Raw genomic sequence first — 25,362 nt, forward strand, 5'->3', positions numbered from 1 at the left:
CTTAATGCATTCACCAAGCATCTTAATTAATGTTGGTAGAAGCCTTCTTATACCTTGGGAAATAATGCAAGATTCAGTTCCAGCTTGTTGGCTCTTTATCAACCCCGCTTAAAGCAACTGACCATGAGGGTCTTATGCCTCCCAAGCCTGTACTTAGGGTTTACCTGTTGAATATGATTTTGATGACAAATTTAAGGAAAGTTCATATATGGAATAATAATTCTACACCATGACAACGGTATCAAAACATTACCGCTCTTCATGCATTCGTTTTCTTCTACTGGCCAAAAAAGCTGTTTGTGACTTGAGACTCTCAGAGACCTTTGAAAGCAGAGAACTGGTTCCCCACCACCACCCACCCTGCCCCAGCTGGATCTATAGGCTCAGTGCAGGTCAAAAGTGCCAAGACAGAAAGTATGCATCCATTAAAATTAACTAGAACTCCCCCTAAATAAATAAGCAAACCCCCCAAATAACCCAACTTTGACAGAAAGATGTGTAGAACCTTTTTCTCTGTTTCTCAGTAGTAGCTCTACAGTTCCCTCTCATAGCAGGTTAAATTGAGCCCACTGGGGTCATTGGGACATTTGTCCCTATAAAGTCTGTGAAAGCCCCTACTTTCCTCTAATGATAGACACCATTTCTAAAAGCATAAAACCTCTCATGTTCTGGAGCTGAAAGCATAACTGGAAGCTGGAAGCCTGGTTTTCTAAAAGTGCTGTTAGGGGCAGATTGGCGTTTGCTGAGTCCCACACTGGGCTGTCACAGCAGATCTTTGCTGGCATCGCTTGACCCTTCCCAGCTCCCGCGGAGCAGCTGGGCTGGGCTGCTCCCAGCGAGGGTGCTGGGCACGGAGACCCGTGGAAGTTAGCTGACAGCATGAATAACTGGCTGTAGGGGCAAGGTCAAAGCATCTGATAACTGGGGCTTCTAGTACTTTCCAACACTAACTGCAAGACGTATTAATTTTGTCTGTCAAAAAGAGACTAAAGCAGTACTTAGGAGCTGAAGATTATTCATTTAAACCATGAAAAGGCTGAAGTTAGAGTGATGGATGTTTTGGAGGATGCAAGAGGAGACTAAAGTTATATTTAAATATGAATCCACTGTGAAGCTGTCATAACACCCCTTACAATAAAAACTGAAATTGCTGAGCTGCAAGATTTGTTTTCTGAAACTATACTTAGGACGTAACCAGTCTTCTGCTTCTGTGGTATTTCTCAGATTAGGGAATTTAATCTTTTTGAGCTTTGTTGTTTAGTCAGTACTGACCCTCATGGTGGCTGTGGCATGAGAGCTTTCCATGCAGCCCTGAGTTTTGGCTTGATCCCATGGGAGGTTCGTAGGTTGTATGAAAGGGGCTCGAACATCCAAATGGACATCCTCTGGAATTATTGACTTGGGAGAACAGGAAATACAGGTTAAGTGCATTTATTCTTCTCAAGACTCCTTTGGGTCTACCAATGGTTGAATTTATCTTCATGAAAGGATGTTTTGCATGCCGGACGTAATGTATTTTGAAGCTCAGCTTGAGTGAGATTGCAGTGATAGAGTATATATTAACATCCTCTCTTTTATAAAATGAACATGGACCGTTTCATTTCTACTTTAGCTTTTTTTCCTTCATTTTAAAAAACTACATTAGATGCTTCAAAGAAATACTGTTTTGTTCTTCTAAGGATTAATTTGGAAATTGTAATGGTGGAACATATAATTTGATTGCATTATTAACAGTTGATTTCATCCCGCCATATGAGATACAGTTAGTGTGGGTGTCATGGAAATTTTATTCACTTCATTACAGGGGAGGTACCCATGATGATGATAGTGGTATCCCTCACTAACACGTACAACTGATTTTTATGTTTTTTCTTGTAGGACCGATTGCAGCTGTTATAGCCATAATTCTTTTAAAAAGTGTCTAATAAATACATTTCAAGAGGTGTACTTAAAAACTGTAATGTGAATTGAAAGTATAGATACATTGCTGTATCTTGGGGGGGGGGCAGGGAAAAGTGACAGGGGTTTTGGCAAATCTTTTTTTGTCACAGTCTTGCCTTTATTTGCTTCCTCGTGATTGTTTCTTGTTTGTTAGGTTTCTTAGGGTTTTATGTTGTTGGTTTGGGTTCTCTCTCTGCGCCCCCCCCCCCCCCCCGCGTTGTCTCCTCTTATTCTAATTGTTGACCTTGCAGAGGAAAAACAACTTTTATCATGAATGGAGCAGACAAAAAAGTGATCAGCTGGTAAGGAGTTACTGGTAATAGATCAATGCTTCTAGAATATTTAAATTCTTTCCCCATTTTATTCAGTGGAGGTTTTATTAGTGCTTCAAAAGTCAGAACCTTCAGGGTTTGTGAGCTACTTCTCTGCAACGTTCCGTTCCCCATCTTCTAAGAGAAGAAAAGTCTAGGCAAAACTTGGGAAAAGATTGGATAAAATAGCCTATTGACTGTTTATGATAAAGCAGCTGGGAGTGGGTAAGGATATATGAGGACATCTTATCTAAGTCTAGAACTTTTAAAAGCTTTGATTGAGTTGTATTGTCCTATTTAAATACACTTGATCACCTTAAGGCTACAATCATTTAAATGTTCAAAGCCAGGTATTTTTGAACAAAGGTTGTGAATAAGTGACTTGCTTTTACCATAAGGGATTCTTTATCCTAGGAGTTTGTATCTTGATATCCTTGATTAGATAGTCCCTTCAGGAGAGGACTGTAGACTCAGATACAGGCTTGGTGTGTTTGCTCATCAAGATACTACTGCTTTCTGCTGTTCTTTACAAAGGAAGGGAATTTTTATATAGGCTTAAAGACTTCATGACTGCAGACATCTTGGCGCAGAAGGAGACCTTGTGAAAAGCACCTGTGTTGTCTTGCAACAAAATGGTCTTTTTTTTTTTTTTTAAGACATATTTCTTTAGGAACATACATGGTTTGCCTGTTGGTAAAGTTTATATAGTTCATCTTGCCATGTTTCTGTGCAGATTCCAGGATGCTGGAATCTGGTATGCCAGATACCAATACTGCTATGGTATTGCCCCCCCTGCCCTCCAATTCCATTATTAGTGAACACAATTCATTAAAAACTTGTCTCGGGATTCACAAATTTCCTTTTTGGAGGATTACGATTTTTGTCTGCAATGAGCCAGAATTCCTCTTTTCCACAATGTGCATTACAAAATACAAAGCGGATTGGTGAATTCAGCAAAAATGAAATAATATGTTCCAAAATTTTTAGACTTTTAAGTGCCGGTATCTGTCTTACTAGTACCAATCCTTGCTTTATGGCAGTTGGCTTTCACTTACTGCAGTGATCGCAGTCTCTTCCAGTAAAGTTCACCAGCATACTCCTACCCCTATTTTGTACAGATCAGATGGCCTTGCAGTATTAGTAAAATGTAAACTAGCAGTTTAAATGAGATTACTGGGATTAGTCATCTGGACAGAGAAGATTTAAAGTGGCCTTGGTTGAGGTCCTTAAAATTGTGAAGTAGACAGTAAAGCCATTATGGTCCAAGTGGAAAAATTATAAAAATAAATTAAGATGCAATGAAAGAACGGATTTGTTTCATGTTTTGATTATGTCAAAAGAAATAAAAGCATGATACTACCTTGTATTTTTCTGATCAGCATTGAAGCTTCCTTGTGGCAAAAGATAAGAGAAACATGCCAGGAAATAATTGCTTTTTAAAAAAAGAGTTTCATAACACTAAGGAATACTTTTGCTGTGGAGGAAAGCATGCATACTTTCTAGATATTTCTATATAACTCTGTGTGCATCTCACAGACTTGTTTAAGAGACTTTCAATCTCAGTATTTTTATAGCATATAGAAGAAAGCATTTCAACTAGCACTCCTTTTGTTTTAGGGATTCTTTCCTTTGTGTCTCAATCCTGGACTTCTTTGTTAGAATCCATTCTCCTCCTGGTGTTATTCCTCAGTTTGCTTTCCACCAGAGTGTTCTTCTACACTTAAGATGTTTATTTCCATGTTTTCCCTTGGCTTCTCCTTCCTTAGCATGGACTGATAGAACAATTTTGTTTTGGAGACATGGCAAGAAAAGAGTGTGGCTCCTAGCCTACTTTTTTCCCCATGTGCATGGACAGCTCCCCTATGCTTGAATTATTAGTTTCTTTCTTTGGTGAGAAAGACAGAATTAAGCCGTCCCAGGTGGTGCTTGTTTTGCTTTTCCATTGCTCTGTGCAGCAAGCATTTGACCAAAAGACTGAGTAGGAAATACAACTTAAGACTCAGTGGAGCTACACAGGTCCTGTGTAATCTAGGCTTTGTAATACTGAAGTAATAAACTCTTCCTCCAATTTCACACCTTGGAAATCATCTGCACTGAGTTTTATTCTTGGCTTGTGGCTTGCTGTTTCCACCTCCTCAGTCTGATAGTTGTTGTCTAAGGATTATTAGAATTTGTCTTTATTTTCAGTCATTTTTTCTCCCTCGTGCAGTATCAGAGTGTTGCCACCCAGTATTCTTGTGTTACCACGTGTAGCTTTTCTCCTTTGTTCTGGTATAAGAAGTAAGGGTTTTTTTTTCGTTGTAATTTTCAGTAATTAAACTGATTAGAATTAAACTGGTGGGGAAACTGCATTTGATTACAGAGGCAATACAGAGGAGGTAAAACTCATCTAACTAGGTTCCTTTCCAGCCTTTAGGCTTTTAATAGCTAAGTTAATTTCCTAGAGGAATATGGGCTGATTGAAGGAAAAACTATAATCATTAATTGCGGTACATTTAATTTGTTTGAAGTATAAAGAAAAGACTGCCTGAGACTTTAGGGGAAGAAAAGAGCCATGCTCCCGCACAGTCACTTATTCCAGCCAGAGGAGTGGGTTTTTTTCTGCCTGTAACAAATCCGGGTAAATTTTTTGACTCTTTGTGGGTTTTATACTTGGTAGGAGTGATATCCTTAGATCACAACATTATTAGAGATAAATTGACAGGACATCTCTTCCTGAGAATCATGACCATAAATTTATGCTATGTATATAGTAGTGTAGGTTTTGTATTGTAATCTCTCTGATGCTTCAGAGAGAAAATATTTTCTCTAGCTATCCAGTGAACCGTTTCTTTGCTAACGTGGTTATAGAATATAAGATTGCTATAGTTGCTTTCAAAGAGAAAACATAATTTTCCATATTCAATGAAGTTTTTTTTTTTAAAAATGTCATTTAATTTCTTTCTCCCTGATGATTAGAGCAGGTGGCTGGTGTTCTGGGACCTCTCTCTATTAATTGCCACTAGAGAAGTAATTTTATATAGAGCTTTAAAAGATGATTCATCTTTTTCTTTTCTGAACAGCTATAAAAACATACTTTACCTGCCTTACGGATGTGTATATGTAGCTAAAGGTGCCTGTAATATCCTTTGACATTACTGGTCTGTGTATTCATTAAAGCAGCATTTGTACTAACATTTGCCTAATTCTGTCTTTATTGTCTTCGTACATTTTTCAAAAGTACTCAGCTGACTCATAAATCATGCTAGTAGTATACGGAATAATGAAATGAAATGTTTGCTTTACACAAATTAGATTATAGCATCTCTGTTTGTGTCTCCTAGATGTGGAATAGGTCACTGTGCATTCCATGCTAATCCTGGATTCCAAAGGTCTATATGAAAGCTTGGAGCTTCTTAGAATTTTGAATTTTTTGATATAAACTATAGAAGGAATGATAACTCATTAAAATGCCAACTTAGTGAGGACATGTTTTCGGAAAGTTGCTCTAGATGAGCTGTGTGCATTGCAATGTTTGGGAGAAAAATGACTAAACTTGGACCACACTCATTCATCCTAATGTGGATTTTGTGCCACATCTATTTTTCTCCCTTTTTGCCTTACAGAAAGATAGGTAAACAAAAGCATAGATGTGCTATTTGAACAACACCTAAAAAATACTCAGTAATAGGGAAAAAAGGAGCAGCATATTCTGAAGTGATTAATTATCTTTCCCAAATTTTTCTTTGGTCTGATTGTACAAATCGTTTGTAGGATTTTTTTTCTTTGTTTCCCATGTCATAAGCTCTGATTAGTAAGCCATCATCCTTTTTATTGAAGCTTTCTGTGAGAATACCTTTAACAGTTAGGTGCTATGGTATACAAAAAGCTTGTGATTGAGTTGTGGCAAAGAGTCAAACTTGTTTGCTTATTTGTTTTACACAGTAGTACTGCTCTTTAGTCAATGGGCAAAGTGTTATTTGAAGCAATGAAAGAAAATGTTAGCAAAAATAGCAAGTGCCAGCAGTTCTTGCTGTTTTGAGTAGTGGTTGTAGCTGAAATCATTTGTGGTGGAAGTGCTTGTGGTGGTGGTGATTAACCACAAGCATCAGCCACCAGAGCATGAATTCATGTTATCCACCTTAGGTTCACAAAACACAGATGTCCCACATTGCCACCTGACAGTGCCTGCCTCTCGGCACTGGCCATTTAGGGAATCAGTCTTCCACATGCGGTCTTCTGATCTGCATCCAACAGTCTTGTCTGCTCTAGACAACTGAAATATATTGTCTAACTGGGAATAGCCCCACTTCAACAGGTAGCATGAGTCCTGCCCAATATAGGCAACATTTCCTTATCTACAGTTGACCAGTGGAATTAGCAGGAAGCAAGAATGTGTAATTCTAGGGATGACACTTTGGAGCATATATGATCAAGCTATTGATTAGGTGTTGCAGCCTGATGATTTCTCTTTCTGCCTGGCATTATTGGTGTGTGACAGTGCAGCCAGCCTACCCTTCTGTTGTGCTTCAGAGAAAATGAAGGATTCTTGTCCGGCCTAACCTCAGTTAATTTTTCATCAAAGCCTGAATACCACTTCTGCCAGATATTATCTGCTTGAATGCACAGTCTTATAACAACAGTGCCTATTTGCTGCATTTTATTTTTTATGTTTATAATAGCGTTAATCTCCTTCATCATTAAGAACTGCCTGTAATCTTAGTGTTAGAGAAGTATCTCGAGAGTATAATAAACCTGACTCCTTGCTTTATTTCTCATGGCGCCATGGGGTACCCAAGGAGCAGGTACGCAGCTGACTTGCAGGCAAATGAGGTGGAGAGCACTGTGTGGTAGGCAAGGAACTGAGCAGTATGGCTCCAACCTGACGAGTGCTGAGATAAATCATGAACTGTGAGCATCTGCAGCTGGGAAAGAGTAGAAACCCCCAACAAGCTGAGAGGAACAAAGAATTGTCCCACACAATCTGAAATCCTGTCATTGCCACGGATTGCATCTGGGCTCTTGGCTGTGTCACGCGTTTGAAAATACCTACAGACCTTCACATTGTTTTGATTACTCGTGATCTCCTTTTACTTTAAAGATCCTGAGTAGAGGTTTTTAAGTTTTCAGGACACATGAGAATGGTAAGCTAACAGTAAAAATACATTTTTTCTGAATTTTTTCAAACTTTAGATTATCTTTTTCCATATTAAGAGATGTCATGGATTATATGTTCCAGGAACAGTAAAATGGAGAGGATAACTGATCTCCCTGTGACTAAGGTGACTTACTTTTATCATAAAAGGGGCAATTTCTGATTTCTCTGATAGAGTAAGTTGATGGCTACACTGTATTCTTAATATCTTTTATGGTCTTCTCAAGATTTTTTTTTTTCATTTATTTTTCAGCTTATAGATGGTAACTTTTTGAAAGAATTAATTAAGATAAAGTATGGATAGTGTATTTGACAACAGTACACAAAGATTTGAGACAATATTCATCGGCACTGTGTGAGACATCCAGTCCATATTTTACTGCAAGCATTATTCCTGGTTTGACTGAAATACTGAGGTTATTAAGTTCCACTTTCCCTTATAAAGGAATACATGACCATAGTTATACAAATATTTAGCCCTATAGCAACAGTTTGGGCCTGTGCTTGAAAACAAAAAAAGTACAGTAAAATACATAACCAGATTCTCTGTTTCTTCTGTAATGTGGCTCACACTGACCACAGTGGGAGCTGGTTCTAATTTCAGGATATGTAGAGAAAGGATCATTAGAGAAGTTATACAACACGTTCATATGCAGAGCGTGTTACGTTCACCCAGTTGGATACATTTTAAAGTAGACCTTACTTCAATCCTTTACTTGCAGGCTCCTTAAATCCTACATGTCTGCGCTAGTTGCTTGCAGGAGCTTGTAATTCGCTGTCAAAACCTTCCTTCCAGGCTGCTCTTGCAAAAACAGTGCAATAACACCTTGCCTTCCTCTAACTTTGTGGCAAAATTTGCAAGTGAAGTCTTGTCTGCTTAGCTGGAAAAAAATGTGAGGGCTGTTTTGGCAGGGCATGAGGTGTGCCTTTTCCCCCCCCCCCCCCCTCCTTTCTTTTTTCATCTTCTTTTTCTTTTTTTAAACTGAATATTGTTCATTAGTGTTAATACCCTAAGAAAAAACAGTGGTGTGGGCACTCAGTTTTATTTGAAAACATGCCCACTGAGGTCAGCCCTGCAGCTGTAGCCAGGATTGACCTTGCTTAGACTGCCTTTGAGTAAATCAGAAGCACCGCAGGGTGTGCCTACACCACAGGGTACCTCTTACTGCTGTTACCCTGCGCGTACTGCTGTCGGGGCAAGGCCCCAGGTAGCTTCTTTTCAGCAGTTGCCTTTGGTTTCATAATGAGGTAGGTTTTTTTATTGTTTTGTAGCCTGAATGTTGAATATTAATGTTTTAAGACTGAAAGATGTTAGCTTTTATCACCTTTTGATTTCTTTTTGATTTTCAGAGCGTAATTGTTGCTTTATTAAAACTTTATCCAATCAGATGTTTTCCCTCTTGAAGTAAAATATTATGCAATTACTTCCTTGTGAAGGAAATTGAAATTAAATCTTATGAATAGCTACACCATAAGTACCATACCAATGTTTTAAAAATATTTAAAAAAAGACAAAAAAGCTCATAGGGTAGTGTTCTTGTGTACAGGTAGACTTTGGGAGGTTCAGTGCTGGTTGTAAATTTGAAAAGATAAAAGCAAAGAAAGCGCAAAGAAATCACAAAGAATTCATTCTGGGTTTTTTTTCTGTTTTCCAGATAACATGTTCTCATGCCTTTGGGATACTGAAAAGATGCATGAATTATATAAATTTCACTAATTATTTTGAAAGAATTACTACCAAAACTGCTTTTCTAATTGTGCAGGTAGAACCTACGACTACCTGTTATTCTATTTTGCGTAGGTTTTTAAATATTGGTGATGACTCGACTTTAATGGATTAATTATATACTACAGCACTTTGATTCCCTTTAATGTTACATTTACAAACCACACAAATGGCCCAAATTACGAGATGAAGAATTGGCTGTAGCAGACCTGAATATTTTTTTCCTCATTATTCTCCCCTGAAATAAGTTCCTGTTGTTTTATGTTTCAACTCGGCTGTATTCTAAACTACCTTGATGATCTAGAAGGCAACATTAAGTGGTTGAGCAAACCACGAATTGACACACAAAATGGATGAAATCGTAATTCATAGCTTTCTCTTTAGCATCAGGTAGTGTGTGACAATTTATCAACCTGTGTTTCAGAATGAAATTATTCCTGCTTTGCACCTTTCTCCCGTTTGCCAGAAAAAAAATGAGATAAGTGTGAACTCTGCAAAGGGGTTCACACAAAACATGATGATGGACGTTTCTGTGCTTGCCAGCCAGTTTTAGCCTTTTCTAGCTTCCTCCCTTCAAACTACAGCTTCTGATTCAACAGGTCTGTGTTCTCCCTCCCAGGGATGAGATCAGCCTCATCAAACAGGTTCTTCTAACTGTCCTTCACAAGGTGCTGGCGGGAAACCTTTTCCTTTTGCATCACTTTCTTTCCTTTGATTTGGAATAGATGTTTCTGTCTAGCTGAAAATGATACCAGTGGATGGGTATGAAGGCTATTAATTTCATTGCTATGAATGTGTGAACTGAAGTTTTTGTGGGATTTCACCTGGAAATGTTTTGTGGAGTTGTGTTTGGGACTGAAGATTTTCATGATGAATACCATTCTTAAAAATGAGTTAATCTGTTTTTTTGCATATTCTTTCAAGTTACATTTTTTTGCTGTGGTTGGTTGACTTCCCCACCAAGAAGCAATTGTGGTGATTTAGAGTCCTCAGGCTAATGTAAAATTTAGGCTCCTATTAAAGTTGGAGCCTAATCTTCAGTCCATATGGAAGTTTATACAGCACCGTTTAGGAAGTACTCTAGGCCAAATGCCTTCCCTCATGTGTTTTTCTCAGTATGTGTTAGTCAACTTCAATTTCTGTTAATTTTCTCTCACTCTGCATTAAAGCAATTAGTGTATTTCACTGCAAGGTAAAAACCTGTCATTTTTTCTCCTTCTACTTTGAAGGTATGCCTCTGATGTACTCTAAATTTTAAATGCCAGATGATAGCTGTGTGCTTATACCTGTACTGCCTTCACAGGACACTGATACGCTGCTGCTGGCTGCTTCCTTGCCTGCATTCGTTTTTGTGGGTTTGGTGTTCGGTTTTTTTTTTCCCCTCTTCATATCAGATTTCAGAGATTTTTCTGCATATGACTGATTGAGCTTAATGGGTATAATACATAATTTCTAAAAATAGCTTTCTTGCATAAATACACATTATATATTGAGTTGGTAATGTATTATAAGGAGAACAATAACTGAAAAGTTTCAACAGTTATTGTTTCCTTATTGAATTCAGATTGTTGTGAAGGCAATTTCCTTGACAGCATCAACTCCAGAGCACTTATTAGTATGCTGATGTTTTTTGTTTCCTTAATCTACCTGTGAAATACCCTTTACAAGCTTGAAGTGGGAGATAAATGACTACTTTATTTGCAAAGATGGCAAAATTTATTTTTAAGAATTTGTTCTCAATACAGAATTTGTGAGGGGGGAATAGAACAGCACAGGTTGTATGACAAGTAAACCACGAAGCCGTTTTATATAGCATGTACTTTTAATTGCACAAAGCATTCAGTTAGGTCTTATTTATCTTTAAAGCAGGACAAATTTGTAGTGTACATATTCAGTATCTGAGAAAAAGGTAAGGCATTGAAAATTCAGTCCCTTTTTTTTTTGTCTCCCACATCATCTGGTTTGCTAACACAGATAGTGGAAGCTTCACAAACTGAATTGTTTGGACTCATTTGGTCATGCTTCTTGACATCTTGGCTATTTAGAAAGAGAGCTTGAAGTTGGTGATTTTTACTAACATTCGCTTCTATTTACAGAGGTTTTTTATGGGCATAAGAGGAGATTTCTTAATACATGGAATCTCAAGTCTTTGTGTATTGAGGAGTATGATGTGCTGTCAATCACCCATTAAAAGCAAGCAAACCCCAAAATTATTTGGGTAAACTCTGAAGCATTTCAGGAGCAGAGTGGCTCAAGGCCAGGTCTTTGGCCAATGCAGGGATTGCTCCAAGGAGCTGTGGTGTCAGGGCTGGAGCGCGCAGAGCAGTGGGTCCTCTGGGGGTCTGACCCCCTGCCCTTGCACTCTGAGTGTAGCCATCTCCGTGAGGCTCCAGTTTGTGCATGAGCCAAAGGATTCCGTCCCAGTTTGGCCCTTTGGTGTTAGTCCAGAGCGGCAAAAGCCTTTTTCAGGTATGGAGAGAAGCAACTTTTTTGTAGAAATCTTCTGCATCGTAGAAAACAGTTATGTAAATTGCTGCTAACCATATTACGGAGCTGTTTCTGGTGTACAGTTGCATGCAGGTTATATATATATATTTATAAAAATAACACTCTCCATATTGAGTAAGCATCAGAAGGCTGTATTTACAGAAGGCATATAGGTGTCTGAAGATGCTAATAGTGGTACTTATGGATGTACCTAAACGTTTGAAGTCAACCTTATTTTGTAGGCTGGATGGTTTTCTAATTTCAAGTAGTCTCTGCTTTGCACCATTAAGCAGTTACATAACTTTTCAAATCTGGCCCAGTCTGTTATTATAATGTTATTTTACCTCTTCTGATTGCTGTGGCTTTGTGTGCAAGGAGGTATTTTGAGTAAAGTTAATTATAGTGGTGACTGTATTGTAGTATATTGTGTATGGCTGTATTTTATTAACTGTGTATACTTCAAAATTACTTCATGATCTGTAAGCCTAACGCTTTTTACTTTAAGGCACCAAAAACCATCTCATGTTAAAAATGGTTGAATGTATAAGGTGCAGTTGTTAGCTCACTCCTCTGTTCTCTCTGCTTTCTTAAGAAAAGATCAAACAAAATGCAGTGACAGGTAAGGATGTCTCACAAAACATGTAGAAGAAATGTAGCTTCCCCTTCCATAAATTACTGGTACTCTGCTCACCAGCTGCCTGTTATGATGTTTTATTGATGAATAAAAATGGTGACTGAGGCAATAGAATGTCTTGCATCTTACAACACTGCCAGTTATAAAGATGTCTTCTTGAATAAATTTCACAATTAGAAAGTATTGACAAAAATATTCAATCTTTTTTACATCAAAATAAGCTCAAACATCTGCTGCCAAAGTCAGACAATATCAAGTAATCTTTTAAAAGTGTATTTTTATTATACTGACAGATGCATGGCTGCATGACATAGATGTCAATTTAAGTTACTAGTGCCATTAATACTTGACAAAGACATGCTCCCAGAAGAATTTACGTTTTTAAAATGTTGTCAGATGAGTATATGCCAACAAAAAGTAACCAGAGTCATTCAGCTATGTTGTTAACAAAGCTAAAAGCATGTTATCTCCAGAGACATCACAAAAATTGGTATTCACATCTTTTCTATTTTCTAAATTCTGCAGAGTTGACAGCAGAAAAAATAATACTGTGTCTGCAAATGTCTGTTTAAGCAACCCGTACATACATCCTTTTTCACTTTTTATACCTTTTGGCTTACAGTGCAGAAAGATTTTCAGTTTCATTTGAGGTGAACTTCTTCAGCATTCATTTGGTTTCCGCAAAATGTCAAATAATCCTACTTCTTGGCAAGGATGCTTTTGTAAAGAGAACATTGAGGAAAATGTTAAGACCTGTGCCAGAGTTTCTGGTCTGCTTATACAGTCAAAAAAGTGTTGGAAAGCTATATGACTTAACTCATTACGAAGACTGAGATTTAAAACATTCATGTCCAGTTCTTATTTGTAAACATGCTGGTATATTCATTATTCAAATTTGTACATTTTAGTGTCCTGAAATTTCATTGTGGGTATTCTGTAATGAGAAACTAAGCTTACTTTAAATTCTTTCCTTCCAAGTCTTTTCTTTTTCTTTTCTCTTTTTTTCCTCTCTTCCCACAGAAGTGTTTTGGAAGGACTTTTGTTTCTTAGAGCAAGAGTGGAGTTTTCTGGGTAGACCTGACCTGTGTTAGCAGAGTTTGTTTAGTAGTGCTGTCCTGGTGCTGCTGCTCTATGTTAAAAAGCATAAAAGTCTAGTCTGATGAGGTGCCAGGTCACTTGAAACACTGAACTTCTGGTTGAATCTCAGGTCATAAACATCTCATTAAGGGCTAAATAGTTATACTCTGTGATAAGAGGCTGTTTTTTCTTTTAATTGGATTTATTTCTTTATAGTGGATTTTTTTCTTAGGGATGAGACTCAACTTTGTAGAAACACTTCTTACTGCTAATGATTCTACTGTACTAACAAAAATAAATCTAGAAGTAAAAGGCTGAAAGCCATGCTGCTACTTCTAGATTATTTCCCTTCGCTGTACTGAGGCAGACTGTGGAGGCGAGATGAGATCTGCCTATCAAAACGCAGAGTTCAATATTCCTTCTATAAACAGAGGTGAGCTGCAGCATCTCCTGTGCTGTGGTTTGTCTCATCCTGAAGCTACTACTATTTGAAGTACATCACAGGAACTGGTCCCCAGATATGCCCCTCCCCCCCCCCCCCCCTTTTTTTTTTTGTAACTATTGTTTTTGGTTTTTTTTTATTGAAGCTTGTGTTACTGGTGCAAGAAAAAATATTTAAAAGTATATGAGCTCTCACCTCTGCTGCCTCTTGCAGGCCATCACCAAGAGAGATGTTTTGGATGGGGCTTTATCAATGTGTGTAATATTTCAATCTGACAAGGAAGTACGTAGTCTGCTGGCAGCCTGCCCACTCTGTGTCATCACTCCTCTTAGTATAAATGAGTACTTATTAAAATAATATTTCAAGGTTTGTATTGTAAACAGACTTTCAGAATTAATGCCCAGGAATGTATTGTACACTGTACTTAGTAAGGGGGCAATCTAGAAAGGTTGGGCCAATTGACTTGAAAGGGTAACATGGGGAATGAAATGAGGTGCAAGAAATCTTTACCTGACGTTCCTTTGGAACCCCTCTTATGCTTGTTTGTTTTCTTTTACTGTTCTTTGCCTTGGTAACTTGGTAGCAATTCAGACTTCCTCTTTGCTCCCACGCCAAGTCTTCTATAACTTCAGAATCTTGTGCAGTTCTGGAATCGTGAAATAAGGACAAGAGGTTAGTCAAGACGGATTTACTAATTGCCTACAAATGTTGTAATATGTGCTACCTAAGGCTGGGCATGCCCTGAGTTAGGTGGGAGAGTTGTGCACATGCACAGTGTAGTGGTGCAACCTGGGGAGCAGTTTGGACTGTGTGAAGTTTGGTGGTTGAAAGCTTCTAGGATCCCACCGCCGGTTGCTCATACCTACCCATAGTTGAACCTCGACAGCAGGAGCCCCTTTCAAAGTGTTTTGCAAGCCTTGGTCATTTGGGAGCACTGATGGACAAAATGCAGCGGTGGATTAACACTGAGGGACTCAGAAGTGAGGCCGTGCTCGCTCCAACGTAATACGATGTGATTACAACCATGGGACTGTGCTGACCTCCTCTCCAAGCTCTGGTTGGGGAAAAGTATTTCTAAGATGCTAAGTGACAGGTTACTTCCTTAATGGTAGGGCTTTCCCAAAGATGGGAAGAGAGGTATATTTTATTGAACCTTTCAAGTAAAGTCTGAAAAATCTGAAAGTAAAAGTTCTTGCTCTATGAGTGACACATTATCTTTCTGGAAAGGATATTATAAGTATGATTCAGTTGTGTTCTTTCCTTGCATCATAGGAAAGTGGTTTGATTTTCCTTCTAGTATGCAAGCATAATTCTTTAAAAAAACAGTGCCTGTAAATTATTACTGCAATTTCAATAGCTGTGGTAGATGCATTGCAGCCAAAAATCTATTTCAACTGTTTTTGCTGTTTCTATAGAGAAGTGTGCGATGCTGACTTATAGTATATGTTATTAACAAGTTTTAGAAAGATGAACATTGTCAGCAAAACTTAATGAGAGAAACATAATTCTCTGAGAAGCCATCGAATGAGAGTTTGCAATGGGGATGTTGGCTGAGTGTCAGAAGAAACTATTTTAGCAGTGGAAACTTTGGTTGCAGTGAGGTTTAGCAGGCCTTAGCAGTGTCTCTCAAGTCTCTCAAACTTAATAACTGAAATCCTAGAGTTTGACTCACTCAAGAATTAGAATGGTAATTGTAGGTGTATTCTACAATGCCAAAAAGAATAAGCTTGAACAGCAGACTCACAGCAGTAGATGACACTTTGTTACTTTTATTTTCTTCTGATATAAAGTATGCTGAATTTTATCTTGGATAAACTCATATTGCAGGGAGGGTGATGCTGCCTGTTACAGGAGGCTTTTGGAAGCTGCTGTAAAAATATGTGGGCCTATTTTTAATTTGTTTCTTTCTTTAATAGTGAATTTCAGTGAGGGCAAGAATAGGTCAATTCAGAAAGATTGAAGTTCAGTGGCGGTCTTTGCAGTATGTCTGCACACATTTTTTCAAAGGCGGTTTATATATGGTGATATTTATTCCATGATAGCACTTTTATAGAGGATAGCCTATAGAGATGTTTATCAGGTATGGATGATCTTGTCCTTTTTTTCAGTTTTCCATTTTGTGCCTGTGCCTCTTGCTCCAATCTTTCTGTATCTTCAAACAGGCACTTCTTTGAAAATGGCTACAAATTACTTTGTTTTAGAAACAATGATTATTTAGAAAAAATGCCCCATTTTCCTCCATCTAATCTTCCAGAGTATTAGAACCAGACTTGGATCAGAAAGATGCACACAACATCTCTCTAGGTCTTGGTCTCAACGATTCACTCACTCAGCGTAGGAACAAGTAGTCCTAGGATGGATAACTGTATGTAGCTTGCAGTTTGATTTGATATGGTCAGCGATGCAGATATACAGCTACACATTTATTTCTTTAAAGAACATTGCATTTTGAATAAAATAGAGCTACTTATAGAGTCACTGTAAGATAATAGTATTAATGGTATATGTTTCTTTTAAAATCAGAGATCTTGGGTATGCTACTTTCATGGAAAAAATTAGCTTTTTGATAAAGACAGTTTTACTACAGTGTCAGCTGGCTGCAAGTGGTTGAGCTGAAAGGGATGATAAGTCAGAGATGTTTGTAGAATATCTGAAAAAAAATGATGAAGACAAAGGTAACTCATTTTTTTGCTAAAAGTCTCAAGCAAGTGATGGTAAAAACAACAGCAGAGACTTTGGTGTTTACAGTCTTCTATTTAGGAAGTGGAGGGAAATCACAGAAACAATAATGTCTAACAGTAAAAAGTTTGAATACTAGAAAATACCAGATTTATTCTGTGTATCTTGCCATCTATCCTTGTCTTACAGCAGGAAATGGTTAGATATAGCTTCTCCTTTACTTATCAGCAAGCAGTAAGAAATACTTGCTTCCAACCCTTATACTCTTGCTTTTATGCTGCGCTTTATCTATATTACTATATGACAGGGATTTCTCTTCCACACATCTAAAGGGCAGGTTTAGAAGCCTAGTCTTTCCTTCTGTTTTTGCCTAGGCAGTGAAGGGAAAATGTCTGGCATGGCTCCAATTGTACTAGCTTAATTTGAGGGACCATCTTGTATCACCATGCTCTGAAAATTGCTTTCCATAAGTGATTTATCCATTTCTGGCTTGGGTAGCTGGGTGGTTACAGTGCAGAGGCAATTAAGCATACTGAGTGAAATCCCAACTTAATTGCATACAATGGTAAAACACCCTTTTATATCAATGGGACCAAGGTTTCTCATCCTCCTCCTCAAAGGTCCCATGTCATAGAAGACAAGGGGAGGTAGTCAAAAGTTGCATCGAAGTCTACTTAAGTTTCTCTAAAATGAAAAACTTGTACTTAATTTGGTAATCACAAAGGAATGTGGTTTATAGAATTATAAATTCTGGATTGTCATTTCATAAGCTGTTCAACACATTAGCTTTAATAATTGTATTACTCTTATTTATTAGCTTCTCTGTTCAAAGATTGCAAAATATTGCAAAGGTAAAGACTGTGATTACAATTTACATAATTGATTGTTTTTACAATAGATGTTTTTGGATAAGTGAAGAGTGGCAAAGTTACTGAAATAATGGAAAATCTCTGGTGAAACATCATCTGTTTCAGTTCCATCTGTGTTTAGGAAGCTCGATGCTAACGATTCTCCTTTTGTTCTTCTTGCAGCTAATTCCAGCCTGCTTGGTGGTGGAGGAGGTGAGTCTTTCCTTAATGCTGTATTTGTTCTTAAATGTGAAATATATGCTGAACAAATGTAGTGTTTAGTTGGTTATAAAACAACATGTGGTAAGTTCAAAAGGTAGAAATGTAAAATTATGAGATGGGCAAACTCAACCAAAGTCCATAATGTTTCATATCATCAAGCGGCAGGGTTTGTGACTGCTGCTGAGTCCAGTTTCCCCGTGGGATTAGGCTAGGGCTGACTTGTATGAAGGAACTGGACTGCCTTATGTTAAACACAACATAAGTATTTAGGATTTTTAACTTACCTGAAGGGAATCTCGAATGGGCATTAAATAAACAGTTTTTTAAAATGTTAAATAATTAAACCACAGTAAAAAGTCATTTTAGTAAATTAGTGAGTCTTTATCTTTGTACTTTTTTTATATACTTGTTTGCTTACCCCCATTCTGTTTGGCAGAATACTTAAGTAGATTTCAAAACAAGTCTTTGATGCATGTAAAAGAGATGCTACCTATATGTCCTCTAGTAATACAGACATGCTCAAGTGCATATAGTATGTATTGTTTCCAAATATATGGATGATGTTTTATTTCAGTCGATTAATGCTGTTTTGCTTTTTGCAATACTGTAGTACTGTGGCCGTAAAAGCTTACATGAATGTTAACAATTCAGGGAAAAAAAAACAACATGAAGAGCTGGATCTCAGTTTTCTGTGACTTCCCTTGCCTCCCAGAGGGAAGTAAAAGAGCTCATTTCTGGAAATTTCACAGTGCGGGAGCAGTACAGGCAGCAACTAATCTTTCTTCCTGGCTAGAGTTAAAAGGACTTGATGATCAGAGCTTACATATGCAAGGGTAAAGGAAAGGGCTCTGTAAAAAGACAGAGGAATGCTGTTGCTTGTGAGGCTTGAGGATAAGTTGTCAAAGCTTTTGTTTTAACAGCCTTGACGGAACAGGCAGCCCTTTTTTTGTGGACCGTGGAAAGGTGCTTAACAACAGCACCCGGACATCTAAATAAAACTGTTCATGTTTCTCAGCTGTGTGTCTGGACATTAAAGTACAGGGAAGCCTTACCTGGTAATCCTGTTGGATTAATCTGTTTCTTTTGATTCGAGTTAGCTGTTTGCAGTATACCAAATTCTTCTTTGTTTAAAAGATAATCCTTGAAAAGGTAATCCTTCGCCAGCCGTTCATGCGGCTGTGGAGCTGTTCACCTACCTCCTGTCCAGCACTTGCTCCCAGCTGGTAACATAACAAAAATAATAAATAATAATAATAATAAAAAAAATCAATGCAAATATTCAAATTCTAATCAGGTTCCTAGAGCATTGCCGCTGCTGCAGGGGTGTGGCTCGACTTTCCGTGGTATTTATTCTGGCATACTTCAAAAGTTGATGTCAGTTTAGCAAGGCACTAGATAACATGGCTCTCCCTCTGTGGCAGATGGGGTGAGCCCATATCATAGGTCAAGATGGGATTTTTTTCTGTATTTTATGTGTAAAAAGCAGGGGAGTTTCAATCAAGTTAATTGACAAGCAATTAAAAACATCTCCCCCGGCCCCCTCCCTCCCGTGTCGCACCCTCCCGCCCCCTGGGGCCAGGCTGAGGTGGTGGCAGCCCAGGAGGCTAAGGTAGTGCGCTTCTGCACCTTCTCTTCTGTATCTCCTCTCCCTCCTCATGCCCTGGTGTCCTTTTGGCCTTTCACCGCCATTTCTTAAGTAGGTTTCCTCAGCGGTGGCGGGAAGCTGCAGTGGCGGGTTGAGTTCCTGTCCACGGCCAGTCCCTTGTGGAACCGGCTGTGACTGGCTGTGGGCGGCGCGGGGCAGCCTGACACCCTCCCTCGAGGAGCTCTCCCTGTAGCCCCCCAGGGGTTCTCCAACGAGGACCTCCAGTAGAAGGATAACACCACGTGCTCAGGCTTGCAGGTAAAATACCAAATATGACTGTTTAGAGGCTTAGAATTTGATTGTTGATGGTTGAGGGTCTGCGTTTGTGCTCTGGAGGTTCCATGAGCCACCCTTGGGTAGGACGGCCAACGCTCCATTGTAGTGTGCTCGCTTAAGTTTTTGGAGTCTTTTGAGGAAAAATGTTGAGAATTTCGTTGCCAAAGTACTCCCAAGTTTGGGCAGCTGACACGGGCATCTGTGGCTCCATCCTTGGGTGCATGTGTTGGCCGTGCCCTTTCAAAGAAGGGGAAGTCTGCACAGGGTCTGCGGGCTGGAGCTTGCTCAGGGGGGCACAAGATGGAGGCACCTCTGGATGGCCCACCCGCCTGCTGCAGGCAGATGAAGCCTGGAGCCCCTGCCTCTTGGAAAAATGACTTGCTGCTGGCAATGTGCGTTTGTCTGTAGAAGGGAAATTTCATTTCCAGTTGAAGGGGTTTGGATTTTAAATTCTGGATAGATTTTTGCCTTTTTTCAGAAGGATGTGGTGGTAGCATTCCATGTGAAAAATTGCTGGTTAATTATTAAAATTTTATTATATACGTAAACAGCAAAGCCTTCTTTTGATTGCAGATGCTGAATATTAATGATAATGCATAGTACCGGCGTAGTCTTTCCAATAATGGGATTCAGATCTCTTCAGTAATGCTCATTAATTTAATCTCTCTGTCACTGCTGGGGGCGTGAATACTTACCTTAGTTTTACATAAAATGAAAACCAGAAATTTCCACTTGTCCAAGCTCATGCAACAGGTTTAGTGATTTTGAGCTACTTTTGAGCTGTTCTGTATTTGAAATCTTTCCAGAATTTAACACAAGTTAGTTGGAAATAGTTATTTGAACACCTCAATGTGTATGTTAAAACCATCTTCTGGAGGAGAACTGTTGAGGAACCCAACGGGCGACATTGGTAAACATAGCACACTTGGTTGTAAGTTTAGGTGCTGGTGGTTTTGGGTGGCTGCTTATCATCCTTGTGTCACCTTGGAGCCACATCAGGGCATCCGTGTACTTTGATTTCCCAAAGCCAGAGTAATGATTTGTTCTTGCATTCCCCGTTTAAATGCTGTCTATTCATTTTCATGACCATTTGGAATGGAGAGATAAAAGCACAAAAGATACCAGAAACTATTTTTCACAGAACTGTTTAATCATAGAATCGAGAAACCCACAATAGAGTCTTAGAAGAATCTTTAGTTAAATATAGATGTCGAAGGTTTCTTTCTGCTTTTCAAATAACTGAAGTTTCCAGGGTTTCATTATGAGTTTGGTGAGGGAGCCTTTTTTCTTTTTCATTCTTTACTGGTTTTAATAATTGATTTTTAATTAGGAGGCATATTTTGCTTTCAGGTCTAGATTTATCTCACATTCAGCATCTCACTGGTCCTATTAACTCGCATGGAGCATTATGTCTTATTTGTGCAACGTGTATTACTTGTCCCATTATGTTCAACGGTGCAAATGTGAAAATTATTAAGAAAATTACCTACATTTGGAGGGAGTAAGGAAAAAAATCTGATATTTTGAGGAAAAATGACCCCTTTTAAAAATGTATCATGAAGTTTTGGCTGTTAAGAAATTGAAATGCCCTATTTTGTGTGGTAATTTTTTTCCTTTACGTTGTTTTACAGCCATGTCAACGAATGAAAGTATGTAATTTCATGCACTATGTTAAAGCAAAGTTAGCAAGAGCTGAGATTTCTCCTCCCCCTTAAGGTTTCAGATAGTCTGTGATTTTTTGGGGGGTTTTGTGCCCCACTGTCCCCACCTCCTTTTTTCAGTTATTTTCCTTGAGGTTCATTTTTTCATTTACTTCATTTGCTGACTGTAATCAAGTTCTTGTTGCATGCTGATTTCCAGATTGGCATGCTTTTTTTGACCTTAAATTTGAAGGTGTATCTAAAATAGCAAGGTAGGGTTTGAGGTTTTTTGCCTCATTAGGTTTTGTTGCTTATGCTAGAGTTGGAGAAGGAGACATCATCGTTTAGTGTGTCCTGTTATGAACATAATTTTTGTCAGCTCTGTACTTGAAAATGGTAATTTTGTCTTTAAAAACTCTGAGAGGAGACAGGTTATATTCACAGTCTCTTGGAAGCATTGTTTGGACCCAATTTAAGTTGGTTGCCCCAAAAGATCTGTCTGCTTCTCTGTTTCTCTCCATCCTTCTGTCTCTCTGTTTTTGGCCAGTGTAACTATGTCTTTTCTAGGGCTTTTGCTGGCATGGAAAAGATTAATTCCTATATAGCCATAAGTATGTTAGCATATCTTAAATGTAGACCAGACCTACCCCTCCAGTCTGCCAAGATACAGTTTTTAGACATGTCATTTTAAGCAACTGTTACGGCAGGGGGAACTTGTGCTCATGATTGCAATAGGGAACTGAGTTTCTCTGTATGTTATTGGGTAGACTCCATTTTGAAAGTGGGATTTACTTGCCTTCTTTGTTTGCCTTTAGATTATAATAGTCGCAAAAAAAGTGTTTTCTCCTGCTAGAAAGAAATTACTGCAGACTGACTTCTATCCTGGAAAACAGATTTATCAGGAGGGAAATGAGCTGTTCAACAGCTGGGATCTTTTGCTAAGCCTGAGCACAAAATCACGTGATGCAGGAGATGGACTTTGTGCGAGGGTCAGTATACCACTTCAAAATGTTAGCAGCTATGCTCACCTACAGGCACGTAGTGTCACATCAGCCCAGTGGGCTCGCCAAGGCATGGAGCTGGCAGATTGGACACGGTTGAGTGGGGTTCTGCACCTTTCCAGAATGACAGCTTGAGGGGTCACACATTGTCACTGTGTCTGGGGCAGCTGAAGTACCACCAGATACCAGTGTTTGAGCATCTGGGTTGTACCACTTGGGTCCAGCTTGATGGTGGAGTAGTTAATCTTCAAACATGGCTACAGCAGGTGTGTAGCATAGCCATCGTGGCTGCTGCTCATGCTATAGAAATCAAGGATAACTGCTGATAGGGTGCTGCTGTGAAGTCACTGGTGTTTGCCAGCCACCCTGTCTATTTGTCAATTAATTGCAAGCTAAGGAGATCAAAAAGCTGGGGATCATCCAGTCAGTAGTGGCAGGAAGGAACAGCTGACACAAGTATCTTTTCTTGACATCCCTCCGCTTGGGTAGATATAAAGTTTTTATTCTCATAGCCGTGACTTAGGTACACTACTAACCGTTTTCAGCCACTTTCTGATGGTTAAACCTACCAGAAGAAAGGGAATTTTGCACTGTCTGAATAGTAACTTGATGTCAGCTTACATGGCAAATGAATATTCATGACACTGAGAAGTGAAAGTTGTACAAGAAGTTTGGAGGCAGGTATAAGACAACTTGCAAAGCACCCCATAGCAATGTAAAAGGAGAATACTACGAATACTAGACTGGCCCTATGCTAGCCCATTCAAAATGTGCAACAGGAAGAAAACAAGCCTGTTTTATCCTGAAATAGGATGAGATGCTCTCTGTTTTGGATTTTACAGGACTTGGTCTTGATATTTACATAATTTAAATGCAAGTGAAGCAAGGGTTTAAATCCAAAGTTCAAATTTGTGCATGACGTGTACGTAACATGAATGCATCCCTTGAGAGTAGAAGAAAGAGTTCAGGAAAGAATCAATGACAGGATTCTTTCATCAAGAAAATAAGCATTATTATTTTGTATTTTTTTATGCCAGTCTGTTGGCATGTTCTTGTGTCATGTCAAATGCATTTGTCAGATTGGGGTGTGCTTGCCACAAACTGCTTCATGGAACCAATTGTGCTTTATCTGGGATTTCAACTATCTTCAAAAGCTTTTGGTTGCTTTGTACACTGCGTCATCATATCTTAGGTATTTAGATAATAGCATGAAGGTACAAAGATTTTCCTAGCAAATAATGATCATGTAGATGAAGTGATAATTTAAGGCAAATGGCCATTTGCCTTTGTTGCTAATTAATCCCTTTCTGCTATAAGATTGCTGCTGCAATTCTGTAGGGTTGTTAAAATGTTTTATCTCTTTTTACTATTTGCATGCTGTTCTTTTTCATCTCTGTAAATAGAGTGGGTTTGAGAGGGCTGTATCCACAAGTTCCCCCACTGTGACAGTACATCAGCCAATTAAAATTTTAATATTTATGCATTTAGGTGTATTTCCTTCTGTACAGCTGTAATACTAGTTCCATTGGTAGCCCAGTAGCTCGGGGTAGACTGTAACCCTTTCAAAGTGTTTGGCTCAGCCCAAAATCTTGTTATTATTTATGAACTTTTTGTTGGATCAGATCAAAGCAAACAGATTTCTCTGTAATTTATCCACTTTTATAGAATTTATTTGAACTTCCCATGTAGGCAAAGTCTTTCTTCACAGGTCAGTTACTCTTGAAATGTTTTTTCTTTCTTTCTTCAATCTGTGTATGTATGTTTGCTTTTTGCCTTCTGTTATTGCAGTGGATATTTCCATGTGAGATTTAATTCAGCTTTAATTAGAATTAGTAAGTTTTCTCATTTTGTAGTGCATCTAGAGATATAATGATGACAGCTCTATAAATAAATAAGCATAGTTTATTTCAAAGGACCCTTAAACCAAGCTGCCAGGATTATATTTAAAATGTGTGCTCTACTTGAGTTTTTCTGTTGTTGTTTTTGTTTAAATATGATACTTATTTTGCTCTTTGGCTGTATAGGGTACTAACTTCCTTTCTCCAGTTATTTTATACATTCTTATAGCTATGGGTAATAATCATAAACAGGAAGTCTCTGGATTAATGTTAAGTATTTCTTAGTTGTTGCCTAATTGTATCCTGTTAATTACACTTTTCCAGCAGTTACTTAAAAAATAAATAAATTATGTTTTGCTGTCTACAGGAACTGATACAGGTATGTGATCAGGTGTTAAGTTTGAAATGTGTACATATAGTTATTGATGCACATAAATGACTTCCGCTAATGATGACTTTTTAAAAATACATGTTCAGCCTGATTCTTGAAAGTCGTGTGCCTCTTCCAGCCAGTGGTATAGGAACATGACTGTATATTTTGGTCATTAAAATAATCTAAAAGTTACTGTGTCTGGGCACACTTACTCGCTGCTATCCTCAGCCTTTTAATATTGCTGCTGTGTTGACTTAATTAGGCATTAGAAGGTGGTGTTTTATTATTCACTCATCAGTTACTGAGTGCTGACTCCACAACGCTCTGAGCTCCAGCTTAATTGTGAGGCCTTTTTCTTTCTTAGACTGTCACACTGACTCTCCTCATTTTGTTTAAAATCGTTATGAGATAATTACAGTGTTGTGTACCCACAACTAAAAAATGAACATACAGTTTCTGGTACATGTATACATATATATGGCTTTCTTATATACATACATATATATATGCATGCCACCATATATATTTGTGACTGAATCTTGCAGTCTTTTCAGAAAGTCAGGCCTTGTGTGTGTGTGTATATAAATAAATAATAATAAAAAGGCATTAATTTTGTTAGACTGGGAAAGACCTTTAGTTCATGGTCATTGAAAATGTAAGGTGCTTTTGATAAAAATCCAAGCTGAAAAGGCAGGGAGTTATGTAAGGAATGTATTTCTTTCTTTTTTTCTTTTTCTTATCATGTTATGGGACAGAGCTGCAAAGCAGGATGAGTGATCACAAACCTTCCCTAATTCACAGATACCACATGATGTTTAAGGCAATTAATGGTACATTTTTAAAGTGAATTGGACATATGCTCTAAAAATGTTAAACACTTTTTCCACATATAGGCAAATGCATACATTTCTTGCATGTGTGTCTTGCATGCAGAAAATACAATTATTTTTTCATTTACTGAGGTGCTGCTCAGGCATCTTAGGATACTTCTGTTGAGACTCTCCCCCTGCAGCTGGAGGTGCTGGAGGTGAGGAGCACAGCTCTCAGCGTGAAAACAGAGTCTAGGAGTGCCGGAAGTGACACGTGGC

The 25,362-nt window shown here is 38.4% G+C and overlaps 1 protein-coding gene across 3 annotated transcripts in view; it reads left to right on the forward strand.

Moving 5' to 3' along the window:
• Nucleotides 1-25,362, forward strand: part of MACROD2 (mono-ADP ribosylhydrolase 2) — an 892,420-nt gene that overhangs the window by 177,077 nt on the left and 689,981 nt on the right. For all 3 annotated transcript variants that reach the window (XM_055816691.1, XM_055816689.1, XM_055816690.1), the window contains exon 4: nt 17,463-17,492. In XM_055816691.1, the coding sequence (XP_055672666.1) occupies nt 17,463-17,492 (30 nt within the window). The remainder of the gene's footprint in view (nt 1-17,462; nt 17,493-25,362) is intronic.

Source organism: Falco peregrinus, chromosome 11 (genome assembly GCF_023634155.1).
Source record: "Falco peregrinus isolate bFalPer1 chromosome 11, bFalPer1.pri, whole genome shotgun sequence".
NCBI classification, from domain to species: domain Eukaryota; kingdom Metazoa; phylum Chordata; class Aves; order Falconiformes; family Falconidae; genus Falco; species Falco peregrinus.